Genomic DNA, 14,779 nt, shown 5'->3' on the forward strand with positions numbered 1-14,779 from the left:
TAGACATCCACACCGGCTTGACATAACTTCCAGTCTACACTGGTTGCCAGGCAACGGGTCTCAATTGAGACCGTAAAACAGCGATGTGTCATTTTTACGCTTTGGTTTTTGTACGAACTAAACAAACAAGATATTGCACGTTAATTGATGAGCTTTGGAGGTGCTTGGTGATGGACAGAGCCAGTCTTTGTGTTAACCTAAGTTAGTCGGCTGCTTGTGGCAGCTTCATATTTACCATACAGACGTGCGAGTGGTATCAATATTGTCTTAATTGTGTAATTTTAACATGAAAGTGCATAAGCATTTTCCTTTAACAGGCCCTTTTGATGTTGCCCAGATCGGAGATTTAGATTCCAAAATGTAAAATAAAAGTATAATTCGTTTTTTAGTTTTTTCATCGTCACTTTTTATTTACTAAATTATTTGACTGTTTTGCCTCAAGACAGTTATTTATTTATTTTCTTTCTCCATCTTTAGCCTGTCCTGTCTTACCAGGCATCTACCACTGTGAGGCACTATGAGGAGGCTGCTTTGCTAGCATGGGATGCAAGACGGACAATTAATCAATGAAAGACAAAACAGCAACATGCAGCAAACAACCTGTTTTTTTTTCTACGCATTTGTACAATACTCATAATAACACGATGGATCGGTCATGAATCTATCACTGATGTCTGAACTCAAACGGACCAAGAACTGAACCCTCGTATACACACACAGGAGGACAACTTTCCTACACTTTACCGAGGACAACAGCCTTACTTTGTTTCGGTTATCTATAATCAGCTAAAGCCCCCACCTTTCCCCGACCTCCCTGAATTACCACCCAACAACTGCACGCCTCCCCCCTGCTTCTAAAAGACTAAAAAAGACAACACTTCTGATTTCCTGGTGTGTTAAATTGACTGACTGGCTGGGATGACGTTGATCTTATGATGGTACAGCTTTGTCCAGATGAGAGTCTTTGCTCCGGCTTTGTACTGCCCTGTCTGCGGTCTCTCAGCATCCAGGGTAGCAATGAGAGACTGAAAATCACAGCATCTTCTTCTTGTCAATTAAAAAAAAAAAAGAAACACTGTGTTAAAAAATGGCACTATCCCTTTTAAGACCTTCTTTTCTTTTCTTATGGTGCAAATAGGACATAAGTGCATTTTGTGATACTTTTTGATAGACGGGGGCTGAGTGATTAAAGAAGGGATCACGAAGGATCCCAACATCGATACAACCAGAGGCAAAAAGACAAAGTGAAGACCACCAAAAAAAAAAAAAAAATTACACAAGCATACTGAGTGTACTAACATTGATTCCACATTCACAATTTTGGTAATCTAAACAAAAACATCCTCAATTCATCCTCGATTTCATTTGACGCGAGTATATTAATGAGCCCTGGAGCACAATTTGGTGTACATTTCCCAACATAGCATCTTATTATCATGATTACATGGGTAGGTATCCGTGCTGTATCACACCAATTTTGAATTAGGTACAGTACATGCAAAGTATGTCACTTGAAAATAAACGGCAGTGAAAAGATTTAATTCCACTACATTAAAAGAGCCAAATCTAAGTGTTGCTCTGGTGTCGTGTTAATGCGAATGGATTTGTTATGCTGAGAACATGACACCGTTTTTTTTAAATAATTTTCCCTCCTGCACTGTGACTCAAAAATGCTCGTTGTGGAGTCGACACGTATCTGTGGGTTCTCCCCTGTGTGCACTACCTACTGTGCGAGCTGTATGCCTTGTTTTTTTTTTTGTCTGTCCTCATGGGAGTTTGGACTGTTACTGTTACATCACTGTCCACTGTCCTTGTTTCTGTGTGCTGCAGGAGAAGTGAGGCATTGAGCTCCTCTCCAGAAGACAGTGTGTCTGGAGACTGACTGTTAAGACGTAGCTGGTCTGTGTGCGGTGGTCTGTTCTGACTGTTAACTGTTAGCTTCCACTGACGATGCATGATGGCAGTGTTTTTTGTGTTTTGTACCCTTTGATGCACTTGGCCTGAGCAGTCTTTGTATGTACTGTAGCAGCGTCTCGTCTCTTCTCACTCATCCGCCATTTGCTTTTTATGTTCCCTCTCTTCGTTCCACACCAATACAGCGATTCATCTTCATCCCTCCACGTTTCCATCGTTGTCATTCCTCCCAACATTTTTGTCACGTATGATCTTCCATTTTGTGTGTCACCAAGACAACCTGCTTTAGTATGGATGCATAATGTAAAAGCATTACACTTTAATGAGCAGCAGCTATTTAAAGCAAGTTTTGGTGGCATGATATGGCTGTGCATGTACCGGTCTTTTTAACATTGGTGTTTTCCTTGTGTAGCTCACCCCAGCGTTCAAGTTTCCGGATACCAAGCTGTGAGTTGAAGGGGAGCAGCCGATCTGAGTGTGTTTGTGTGTGTTGAGTTAGCGGGCAGAGCAGTGGAAATGAGATAGAGAGAGAGAAAATGGGAGGTAAGCCTTATGCAACGTGCAGGGCCAAACCAGCGCTACTCTGACATTTAGATCTCACTCTGTATATCCCCTGCTCCTCCACTGCCCCTGATATGAATCCCAACACACAGACGAGAGGTGACCTGTTGTCCCACATCACTGGCTAAACAGGACCTGTGTATCACTCCTGTCTTGAGAGAGGTCAGTCAGAACAGTCAAGTCTATTTCCTGGCCTCCGTGTGACTTTCTGATCTTGTCATGTAGGTACTGTAATGTTTGGAGCACTGTAGACCATTAATGATATAGACCATTAATGAACATTTCTATTGATTCAGGTCTATTGGAGATAGTAACTGGGAATTATTAAGGGTAAACTGAAATGTAACAAAATGTAGAGAAAAAAAAAACTGTACCAGCATACAATGCTTTGCCCATGTTTGTGGACAGAGTGTGGTTTGTCAATGAAAATGTGATACTATTTCAAATTTCAAAGCAATATTATATTAATGAAATTAAATAATACAATGAGAAAAGAATCCCTCAAGTCTGTTGTCAGCATTGATTTTGTTTTATGGTTGAATAGTAAAACAGAAACATTACACCAGCTGTTTCAAATTTATAGTGACAAATATAACAACATGATAATTATTGTACAAGTATACCATCAGTGTGTCCCTGCTGTAGAGATTAGCGGGTGGTGCAACTTGTAATCTCAACAAACGATTAGCCCCAGTGTGCTTATCGTGTGTTACATTACGTTCAAGTCACAGAGCTAAGCATTTGATTTTCTGAAGTGCCCGGTGAAAAACTCAGGTTATTGCTGTGTTAGTGATATTTCCAGAATCCTCCAAAATTCTTCTTACATTCAGATAAAAAATACTTGGTTTGTCGCTTGATAAGAAAAAGATTTTCAACTCATTTCTCAAGTTGCGACTCTCCTAAACCAAACTAAAATGGTAGCAGGAAATAAAATAGGTCCTTGCAAGTTATATTCGAATAATGTTACTTTCCATTGCATTATATTTTTATACACAATAACACGTTGGTATATATATTTTTTTATATTCATGTGCAAGGAGGTTCTGGGTAAGAAAATCTAGCTGCAGTTGGGAAAGGGGTTAAAAATCTTTTATGGTGCAGTAGACGGCAGTAGAATATGTTACTAGTCATATGGTTGCAGGAGTCTTTGAGGATTCTAGAAATACCTGAAACCATGTTTAAAGACCTTATGAATTTATGGGTCAAAAATGTATCTTTCAGAAAATGCTCACCGCTGTGGCTCATGCGAGTTTTCTCATCCATTCTGCTTGCAGCTGTAGCAAAGTCAGTCGCAGTTAAAGGACCACACTGGTGGTATTGCATGTTTTAGCCCGTTATATGAATGCAAATCCCTTGTGCTAACCATTCTGCTCATAATACTACGTTTCAGAAGCGCTTAGGTATTTTGGCTAGCATTGCAGGTATCCATTGGTGTGTATTTATTTCCGTAATATATTAAAAAAATGTTACAGCTGACTCTTGCATGAGGAGAATAACTCCTGAAACTTTGTTGCATAATCCATCACAGTGAGCAAAACTGTCAAAGTTACATCATTTTTCTGATGTGATGCAGTGCCGACTGCATTACCACACGACGATAACGTATCACTGGCTAAAGTTAATACAAACTTAATAAAAACAACTTCACTGTGACGGATTATACAACATAATAATAAGTTTCATACTGTTAATACAGGAAATGAATGGAAACCAATGGCTTCCTGGAACTGTAGGAAAAATACATAAAATCTTGCACGGTGCAGTACGAGCAGCTACTTTCATAGTCGCTTGCAGCTGGCTATAGCAGATTACAGATATTTAACATGTAATGCAAACCAAACAGCGGTCATCTGAACCGTTATTATAATAACCTCAAAAACGAATAAATTACAATTAATCCACTTGGTATTTATGTACAAATCAAAAGCACCTGTTTCATACACCACCTCCCACTAATACCAACAACTGAAGGGGAAACACTGAGTATATTTTTGCTTTATAATCAAAGGGGCAAAAAATAAAAACTGAGCTCAGATAAAAAGTGCACACTGTCTTTGGTGAGTTAAAGATACAGATAAGAACAGAAACCAGCTACATTTTTAAATTAAAGTATTATTTACAAACTGTTAGCATAATGTTTGATACTGTGTTTTTCCTCAGGGTGTTTATCTAGAGATGAAGTAAACTGAGCGAAAACTGACAAATATATTTTCCAGGCAACTGATCTTTTCTAAAACATTTCATCAGTCTCTTGTTATGACTCATACTGAGTTTTCTCATTAACACACTGCAAACTATTTGTTCCTCTTGTCCAAGTGTCAACTATTACTCATTTTGTTTCACATAATCTATTAGGTTTTCCTGCGTTTTGTGCACTCAAATGTGTGGTTAAGATGCATTAATGCAATTATAATTCAGCACCTGTCTCATACTTTGATTTTGACTTTTTGTTTACCTGAAAAAATATAATAATAATAATATGCAACATGTTTTTCCCTCAAACATTCATTCACTATATTTACACTCTATAGCTACACATTCAATGTCAAATGGCAGCTTATGTTAAGGTCACCAGAGGTCGTCTGGGTCGCCCTCAGCCTAGCGGGAGTCCTCCCCGGTCTCAGCCTCTCCTGGTGGGAACAGCAGTTTCCTGAGGATGGGTGCATAGAAGGGACCAAAGACCGTTCGGTTGAAGTGGACGACTTGCCCGAAGGCCGTCCCCAGCTCGGCTAGCTCAGCACTCACTAGCCTGAGGGGAGCGGGCAGCTCTGGACTCCTTTTAGCGGGGCCGCCCTGCAGCATGGCCTGGAGGAAGCCCCGTACCCTTTCTCCTGTGTTTGATCGAGAAAGGCATGAGGGGGTGGAGGGAGACAGAAGGAGAGAAGTCAGCTCTCTGCAGCAGCACACAGCATGAGGATGGAGAGAGCTCAAACTAAATGACATTATAATGCATGTTTCTCCTGTTGAGTGAAAATGATGTGTCCCCAACATGTCAGCTCTCTACAGATTAAAATATACTACCATATAATCTTAATCAAAATGTATTCTGAATAAGCCTGGAAGGGTTTTTAACACCCTAAAAAGACAAAGGATTTTGTAAAGCACACCTTAAATCAAGTGAAAACGTAACAACCACCAACCTGAGGTTATCTGATTTGGTTAGCTGTTCTAACATATAGTGTTTTTCATGTTTGTGCTTAAGAGCTGAAACAATTAATCAATTTACAAAAAATAACATTTCTGCAACTATTTTGATTTTAACAATTTTAGAAAACATCCTCTGGTTCCAGATCCTCAAATGTGAAGGTTTGCAGCTTTTCTTTGTCATATATGATAGAAAACGTATACATTTATGTTATCTATTTTGGTTGTGGACTGAAAACAGCAATGTGAGGATGTCACCATCGCCTCTAGGTAAATTGTGACGAGCACTAAACATTTTACAGACAAAACGATTAATCAGTCAATAAAGGAAAGAATGGGCAGATTAATGAGTATTGAAAATAAATGTTGGTTGCAAGGGATGTTTCTCGTGTCGAGTGAAAATGGTGCATCCCCAAACCGTCAGCTTTTTGATGTAAAAAACTAAAAAAAACACCAGAATCTAGCAATATGTACTTCAATTAATCATTTCTCTAGCCCCCTTGTGCTTAGCCTGACCTATGAGTGTGCGGACAGGGTTGTTGTGCTTCCACAGCTCAGATATTTGTCCTTTCAACAGATCCAGGCTCTCCGGGGGCAGCGCTGCTCCTCCCTGGCCGCTCAGAGCTTCGGTCACCTGCTGCAGCACTGTCTCTCCGAGCCCCAGCAGGGCACCTTTCAGGTCAGCTTCCCTGCAGCACCAGAAACCAGCGTTAGACAAATTACCAGCAGGCTTCATTAGATGTGTATTAGGTCACAGGCCTGTGAATTTATCCATTTATAAGGGGTGTTGAGCAAAGGGACTCGTGGAAGTCAATACATATGGGTCTTTAATAACATCTAGGTCTCAGAAGAGGTTTAGATGAAATAAAATGACATTTTAATAAGGGTGCTTAAGGGACAAATAGCCTGTGCTACATTTGATTACAGCTTGATTACAGTGTGAGCAGGCCTTGAATATCACAAGCTGCTCTTCCACATTTATCCACTAATCATGACGGGGCTTCTCTTGAACAGAAAGAATGAGGTTAGCTGGATCAGTTCTGACAAGCTAGTTGCCTCCTGTCACCTCCATTGGTTTCCTCCTCATACAATACCTGTTCCCCGTGACAGCCAGTACATGCATCACCAAATCCTCCTCTTACCTGGTGTGACTGCCCTCCAGCAGGGCAGCGACGGACTGCTTGAGTTTACCTACAAACCCCTGCAGGGAGAAAACGGCGCCCCCACACTGAGCGTTGGCCAGGAGCAGCACTGATGCCTCCAGGACCAGCATCTGGAGCCGCTGGCCCAGAGCCTCCAGGCGAGCTCGGTCCATCAGCGCAGTCTGTGTGAGGAGGTAAGGTCAGGGTCACGTGTCATATGGTTAATCACAGGGAACTTTTACCATAAATATGAGCCTTTTCCAAAGAAGGCAACAGCTATATGTCGAGGAAGACATTCTGGTTTTGGACACAAACAGTTATACTAGATATTCTACAACAGTGGTTGAAATTGTTAGCTAAAAGTAACGGATCAATATTTGGATTCTACTTTGGCCCCTCCAAGTGGTAGTAATACAAATGCAAACTTGACCAAACCACAGTTCAGTTATATGAAAACATTATTGTAGGCTTACAACATCTACTTTTATATAATGAATAGTGGTAAATAACACTTGTTAACACGAGTGTAAAATCAGCACTACATGATGGGTGGTGTTGATGAAGGGGCACTTGAGTTTATCTGGCAGGACTATGTGGGTGCGTCAGACAAATAAGGCTGAGAACTGCTGTTCTACAATGCTACATGAGCTCTAATGTGTTGTCACATGCTGTAACATGCAGCAGTGTGAGGAGGAGTGAGTAGGGAGACTGAATATTCCCTGATAATCAATAAATTATCAATCAAATGAAAGGCGAAGAGTAGTGTGATGTAATTTTGCAGGCTGCAGCTGACCTCGGGATATTTCTGGTCTTGTGGGTCCCAGTGCAGCAGACGCATGTAGGCCCGGTTGAGCACGGCGGTGGCGCTGACAGGACCTCGGCCGTCCGGGCTGGGAGACTCAGACTGAGTTCTGACGGCAGACGCCTCTTCTGACGCTGCCGCCTGAAGCCAAGCGCTGGTATTGTCCAGAGAAGCTGAAAGACATGCGTGTAAATAAAAGATCGAAACAGTTACACACGATTAAGATCTCCTGTGATGCCCCTGAATTACCAGAGGATTCACAAGGTGTTTTGAGTGATACAGACCTGGATGTTACTCATGTTTTCTCCAACAGACAGCAGTGAACAGTGGGTTTCAGTGTCTGTTTAGGGGTTATGGGGACTAAAACCAGTTAAGCTGTGTTCGCAGCATCAAGTGTTTGTAACGAGATGAGAAAAAAACACCCACTGCTATAAAAACTAAAATATTGCTGGCATATAGAATACTGTCCTGCTTCTTATGTACATTATTTAATTTGCTAACAAAGTGTATTTTGGAGGACACTCATTTTTTAGGGAGAAAAAAAAAGACTATTAAGGATATTTAGTATCACAGCTAACATGACTTCGTCAGCACTGAGGGCCCTGTCACTCTGCCAATGACTCTGATTAGCCAGCTGTACTTAGACAGAATAGAGTTCACTGATTGGCTGTCCAGCTCCTCACCCAATCTATGAGAAGCTGAAAAATGGCAGGACAGTGCAGTAGAGCGACAAAGGTCAAAATCAGTTTAATTGAAAAGTGAAATATGCTATGACCATACATTTCACAGGCACAAAGTCACCTTCACCGTCTATCACTCACACACTGTAGCAGTCAGGCTAGAGATTTGAACGCTCTTCCTCACCTGGCTGCTGGTCCAGAATCTGCTGGAATTTGGCCCTCTCGTACTGCACGGCCTGCTGCAGGAGGTGAGGCCTCAGGCTCTGGAGGGTGAAGTTAACCATGTCGGTTTTCATCAGGCCCAAGACGCGGAAGATCTCCCTGAGGGAAGGGCAGGGGAATCAGTTTTGGGTGAAACAGCTTTTTGGATGCTTTATGCAAGCAAGCAAGCTTTATTTATATACATATATTTTAAGAATAGCTGGTACAACTCAGTCCAGAACTTAGGAGTGTTTAAGGATTCTGAAAATACAGTCAGAACAGCTGTCAGTGTTTTTAAATGACCTTCTGGGTTTTTCTCCGTTTAATTATCGTTTAAAGAAACTGATGGTTAGCCTTGTGACTCAAATGTACGCTAATATATGAGAGGGACAAACTGGGGCTGCATCAAAGTCACACTAACAAAAATGTATTTAACCTGCTGAACTGCGGCTCCAAATGACCGTGAGAAGTGAACAAGCCGTCAGTAAACTTTATACTGGGCACTTTTATACAAACTTTATACAGTCGGCCACAGACCCTAGACTTGTGTGAAAATGGGTCAGATAACCTGGGTTTATTTGTATGCATAGCGGACACAAGCTTTGTCTGTAAAGGTGGCTTTAACCTGCCCCTCACCTCAGGAGCTCCACGGGGTCCTTGAGGTCCCTCAGTGCCCTGACCTCTGGGTCACGCACAGGTGCGCATAAAGATGCCATGGTGTTGATGATGTATCCTGCCAGTCTGTGGAGATCCAGAGCTCCATGATCGACCTCCTGCTGGATCAGCTCCATGTCCAGCACCTCGTCCAGCTGAGATCTGAGTGTGACGTGACCGGGCAGTAGCAGGGACTGAAGCATCTTGGATATAAAAGAAATATGAGGCGGCCTTTAGTGTTGTTGACATACAGAACATTTCAGTTTATCTTCAAAGGTTCGTGTGGTTTACAGCACGTGTCCTCTGGATTATTACGATGTCCATTCTTTTCCTCTACACATACAAACAGATACTATAAAACTGCTCAATCTATTAAGACCATCCATAATTAATTTAAATATAATCCCTACGAGAATTTGACTGATAAATCAACAGGCCGATATTATTGGCTGTTTTAGCTTAAAACAGGTATTTTGGTATTGATGTATGTGTTGGCTGATGAGTTAAAAAAAATGTCTGATCTAAATATCTGATTTTTTTAAAACTCAAATGTCAGTCTCTAATCGATAGATTAAAGCAATAGTTTGACATTTTGGGAAATACACTTATTCGCCTTCTTGCCAAGAGGTAGATGAGAAGATTGATACTACTGGAGCCATGAGGTTGCCGGGCAACCAGTGGAGACTTCAGGAAGCAACTGTGTCTGGCTGAGACACTGCGTGCCATTTTTACACTTTGGTTTTTGTACAGATTAAACACCCTTTCACCTCTCGCAGTATCTTTGCCTCATGTCTTTCTCTCTTTGGATTAAACTAAAGAGATGTAACTTGTTAATTAGGGAGCCTTAGAGGTGCTGGTAGGTGTATTTTGTTACCTTTGGACAGAGCCAGGCTAGCTGTTTCTCCCTGTTTCCAGTCTTTATGCTAAGCTAAGTTGCTGTTGGCTAGCTTCATATTATCCGCACAGACGTGAGAATGGTGTCAATGTTCTAATCATACTTTGCCAGAAAGCGAATAGGCGTGTTCCCCAAATGTCAAACTATTCCTTTTAATCAATATCATTGATGACTGTTAGTTACAACACAAGTGAAACAAATATATCACCATCTTTGCAACGTGAATTTTATGCTGTATAATCAGCATGAATAGATTAATCAGGAATGGAATATTCAGTTTCACCTCTATATTTTATTTTTACCAACTTCATTTTTATTTTATATTTATTTTCCTGTGAACAAGTCTAATAAAGTCTGACATCACAGACCCCTGTGTGATGTTGGCCATGTGTACTGTATACACTCTGGTTTTGTTCTTCAAAGCATACAAGAGTGAAGGGGGTCAGAGGACTTTATAGAACCTCTTCCTCTGCTACTAATGCCTCTGATGTGATGCCATACACACTTACAGTCTTCACTTCCTGGAGCAGAACGACAGCATGGCTGTAGTTTGGAGGATCACTGTTCAGCTGCTGTTGAAGACTGTCCCAAAACGCCCGGTGAACAATCTCTGTCACTCTGCCCTCCAGGCTACGGAAGGAAAAAAAACAGCTCAGAAGAGACTAAACTCTATTAATTTAGGAATTAAGAATAAACAAGGTCACTTAAACTGTGGTGGGGTGTTTTTTTCTTGCCTGTCTGTAGGAGGACTCTTGGGTTTGAAGCAGAAGTCTCTGTTCACCACTATCTCATGCGCGAGGCTCAGGTTGGAAACACAATTTTCCAGCTCCATCAGACTGGATAATGAGGCAGTGGGTGGGCTCCCTGACACCACAGACAGGACACACACACCCACAGATAATTAAAACTGCCACGGTGGTAATAATTCAATTACTAATGGTCCCTGAACGTGCCTGAAAACAATAACTGCCTTAATAAAGCTTCATACCCGTAGGAGAGTCAAGTTTTTCCAGACAGGGAAGGTCAGTGGGGGAATCATCAGCGGCCTCGTCCCCTTGATTTGGCATTTCAGCAACAGCCTAGACATTTAAATAACTCAGTAATTAATATAACAGAGCTGGATGAAACTGGTCATTTTGTGTCTTGTAATAACAATGTGTGCAATAAAAATATTTAGAGCTGCAACATCAACATACAAGAAATTAATCTGCAACTATGTAATATAATAGAATTTCCCCCTATCTCAACCTATAAATAATATTTTATTTGTTGATTATATTTTGTATTAATCTGAATCTGCAGAGTAACTAGTAACCAGCTAAGTTAACTAACGTTATCAAATAAATGCAGAGGGGGAAAAGTAGAAATATAAAGTAGCAGAAAATGGAAATAGCTTAAGTAAAGTATAAGTACCTCAAAACCGTACTTGGTTGTTATGTACAGTAACGTACAGTTACTTCAGTTGGTTAAATGCACCTAACTAACGCTACGTCAACTTACTTTACACCACTGGAAAAAAGCTGACGTCATACATGACACTAGTTATGGTTAGCTCTAGTTAACGTTAACTAACTACTTACTAACTAAATACCTTCTAATTAAAGATATAGTTAACGCTAGCGTTGGGTTATAGCAAAGTCATTAACTGTTGTGTCATCATACGATTAAAAACAAAATACAATACGTGTAAAATTGCACTGTAACGACAATAAAACAGTTTTTAGAGGCTAACTTACCGGTTGGTATTTCGGTGAATTTATTAAGACTTAGAAAGATGAAAAATAAAAAGTTGTAGTGACGTTAACTAACGTAGTAACGTACAGCTGTGATCTACCTGCCGTTTAACAGCCCATACAACAACGTCAACAGTCAAGTTTAAATCTGGGATAAACCATTCTCATGGAGATTGGGGGGATGGGGGTAAAAAAGTACACTTTGTTATCGTTTTAACACGTGATCTAAACTTATATGTCTGAGCGTATCGTGATATAAAATCTGAATAGAAATGTGTATGTATGACTGTCATTCATCTCTGTATGAAACACAGAAAAAGACGATGGCTTCATTTGGTTTGGTCCGTTCTCAAATCAAAACAGTGGGCGCGTCGGTGTTTCCGCTCTTCTCCGCCCCTCCGGCCGTGTTAACAGACGCAGACACCGCTGCGTGTCACTGCGTGTCACTGCGTTTAAAAGAAAACCCACCGTACCTGTTCATTGTGAGTTCCTCCGTTGTAGTTCAGCGACAAACAAAATGGAAAGCGGCCGATGTGTTTGCATAAAATGGTCCATTGTTTGAGACATAAAGCTGGAAATGTCCCGTTTCCTATAAACCAGGAACTTCGAGAAGACACTGAGACAGATGCAGTGAAACTACTGTACAGAAGGTGAATACAAACATTTTTGCAGAAAGCACTCCAAAAGTCCCTCCCTTTTCACCAATACGCTTTTGTAGATATTATCAATGTGCCATTTTCATTTTTATATCCTTTGTAGTAGCTGTTCCCCTTACCTACATTATGTATCAGTTCCACTCTTTCTACAACTGTCTGTAAAAGCTTTGAAAATCCCCTTTTACCAAACATGTCAGATGATTTGTTTGCGTTTCTAAATTCATAATTTTGTAAATCGATTTGCTTATTTATTTTCTTGGCTCTCCCTGTACTGTTTGTCTTGTAATGGTTACTGTTCCTTTAGTAAAGTTGTTTTGAAGAAACATTTTAAAAAAACAACAACATAGATTTTGTACTTTTTTTTTTTTGCTGCCTTTTAATTTCCCTAAATGGGATATATAAAGATCACCTTACCTTATTTGGTATTTCTTAGTGCTGAAATTGCTTGCAAATTACTATACAAACATAAAATAAATCAACAACTTCAATGACAAACTGTTTCAGTCATTTCTCAAATAAAAATGGGAAACATAAGGTGGCTCTTGATACACAGATTTGACAATGTGCTGCTTTGCTCTTGTAAACTGATTATTTTGGGGGTTTGGATTGTTGGCTTCCTACAAACCAGGGACTTTTAATGCCTTTGAGAACGCGTTGAGAAAGATTTATACTGCACTACGACTTCAAGGGTGAGCAGCACAATAAAATTAGATTTACAATATAACAAAGCATAACAATAGTACAGTATGTGATCCCAATGAACTGTAATATTGTCTCTAAAACATTTAAAATGGACTTTTCTTTTCAGTGACCCACAAAAAATGTCTCAAGACAAAACTGTATTGCAAATGATTTATAATTGCAAAATGTTGTGTAACAAACTGTTTTGATAAATACAAGCATTTGACAAAGCCTTTATCTAAAAAAAGTTGACCTTCCATCACAGCCACAAAACACAAATAGATATGATCATATTTTCATTAGAAAAGAGAACATAAAAAAAAAACAACTCCCAGGCCATATCTATACATTTGCATATTTCAAAATATTGAACACCGTTAAATTTCTGTTTTAAAATAACAAGGATAACTTAAAAAAATGATAGTTTCACACTTAGTTTCAGTCTTTTTCCTCACTTGAGCTGCTACTGTATGTACATACAAACATGTCTCTCACTTTAGGTGGAGTGTCTCATAACATTAAAGGAAAAGGAAAATAAGTGCCAAAAGCAGGGCTGTGAGAAGAGAGCAGCATACCCGAATTGTTTCTCGGATAACTTAGTGTCCTCCTATGAAACTGAGACAAGAAATCAATGTCATATTTTAGTAAATCATTTTGAAAAAGTGGCAAAAAAAAATCATTTGTAAGCAGTTTAAATCTACGGGAGAAAACTGGCGGGTTCCTCATGAAAGGGAAATCAATGTCACAAAAGAAGCTGCTTCAATGGTTTCTCTGCATTCAAGCTTTGTATTCGAGAGCTGCGAGAGTCTTATTGTGAGAAAAGGCAAAGGAGCATCTACTGAATGAAAAGGAGCAAATTAATGAATGCAATCTTCTGTTCCCAGCCACACATACAGCCATTTCTCTTTCATTCACACGCTAACAAAACTGTACAAAAAAAACATCTCTAATAATATAATAATAATAAATTCAGACTTGACTCATGTTTGTCTCAATGCTTCAATTCAGTAGCGTCAGTGCTGCATTAAGACCCGACCTCGGCACAACTGAACAGGTAGTGTACACTTTGGTACTACTTCTTTCAACTTCATTTTCTTCACTTCTTTTTTCCCCCCTTCAAATCCGAGACACCATCAAAACTGCTATCATCATGGAATCTGTATCTAGATGTGTTATCTGGATAATGACATTTAATAAAAAGGTCTTTGCATCTACACCTGGTACTAATATGTGCTTGTTGTCTCAATTCTGCCCGCATTATGATCAGATCTTAATATGAAAAATAGGTACACAACGCAGCGTGTCTCAGGTCAAGGAAAGCGGTGCTGCTGTACAGGCTCGACTTACTTTTCCCCGGCAGAGGAAAAGGCGATTTGTGGCTTTTTGACGGGCAGCTTGCTGGGGTTTTGTTTTTCCTTTTTTGTTTTTCTCCAAGAATGTGGCCAAACAGGGGCGCCCTGGTGGGGTAGGAGTTTAAGCAACCATAAATCACAACGTCCTTTATTGCATGTTGTTCTCCACCTCTCTCATCATCTCTTTACTGTCGTCTGCGTTATAAGCATATAATGCCCCCCAAAAATACAGTATGGATGACATTTACACCTGGCTGAAATCTGACCACATACAAAATTGGGTCTGGTGGATCTGATAGCAATGTGTTCTGTGTGCATTTACACCTAGCGTTAACATGCATTGTCAGACATCCAGACACAGCCT

At 40.2% G+C, this 14,779-nt stretch overlaps 1 protein-coding gene across 1 annotated transcript; it reads right to left on the reverse strand.

Annotated features, from left to right (window-relative positions):
• Positions 1-4,310: 4,310 nt before the first annotated feature.
• On the reverse strand, positions 4,311-11,828 carry LOC139282352 (T-complex protein 11-like protein 1). The gene is made up of 10 exons (XM_070902011.1): positions 11,730-11,828; positions 10,982-11,072; positions 10,728-10,857; positions 10,503-10,623; positions 9,081-9,301; positions 8,428-8,564; positions 7,555-7,736; positions 6,762-6,943; positions 6,136-6,308; positions 4,311-5,306 (listed from the first exon to the last, which is right to left on the reverse strand). Exons 2-10 carry the CDS (start codon positions 11,058-11,060, stop codon positions 5,074-5,076), a joined length of 1,458 nt encoding a protein of 485 aa, XP_070758112.1. The 5' UTR covers positions 11,061-11,072; positions 11,730-11,828; the 3' UTR covers positions 4,311-5,073.
• Positions 11,829-14,779: the final 2,951 nt, after the last annotated feature.

Source organism: Enoplosus armatus, chromosome 3 (genome assembly GCF_043641665.1).
Source record: "Enoplosus armatus isolate fEnoArm2 chromosome 3, fEnoArm2.hap1, whole genome shotgun sequence".
Taxonomy (NCBI): Eukaryota; Metazoa; Chordata; class Actinopteri; order Centrarchiformes; family Enoplosidae; genus Enoplosus; species Enoplosus armatus.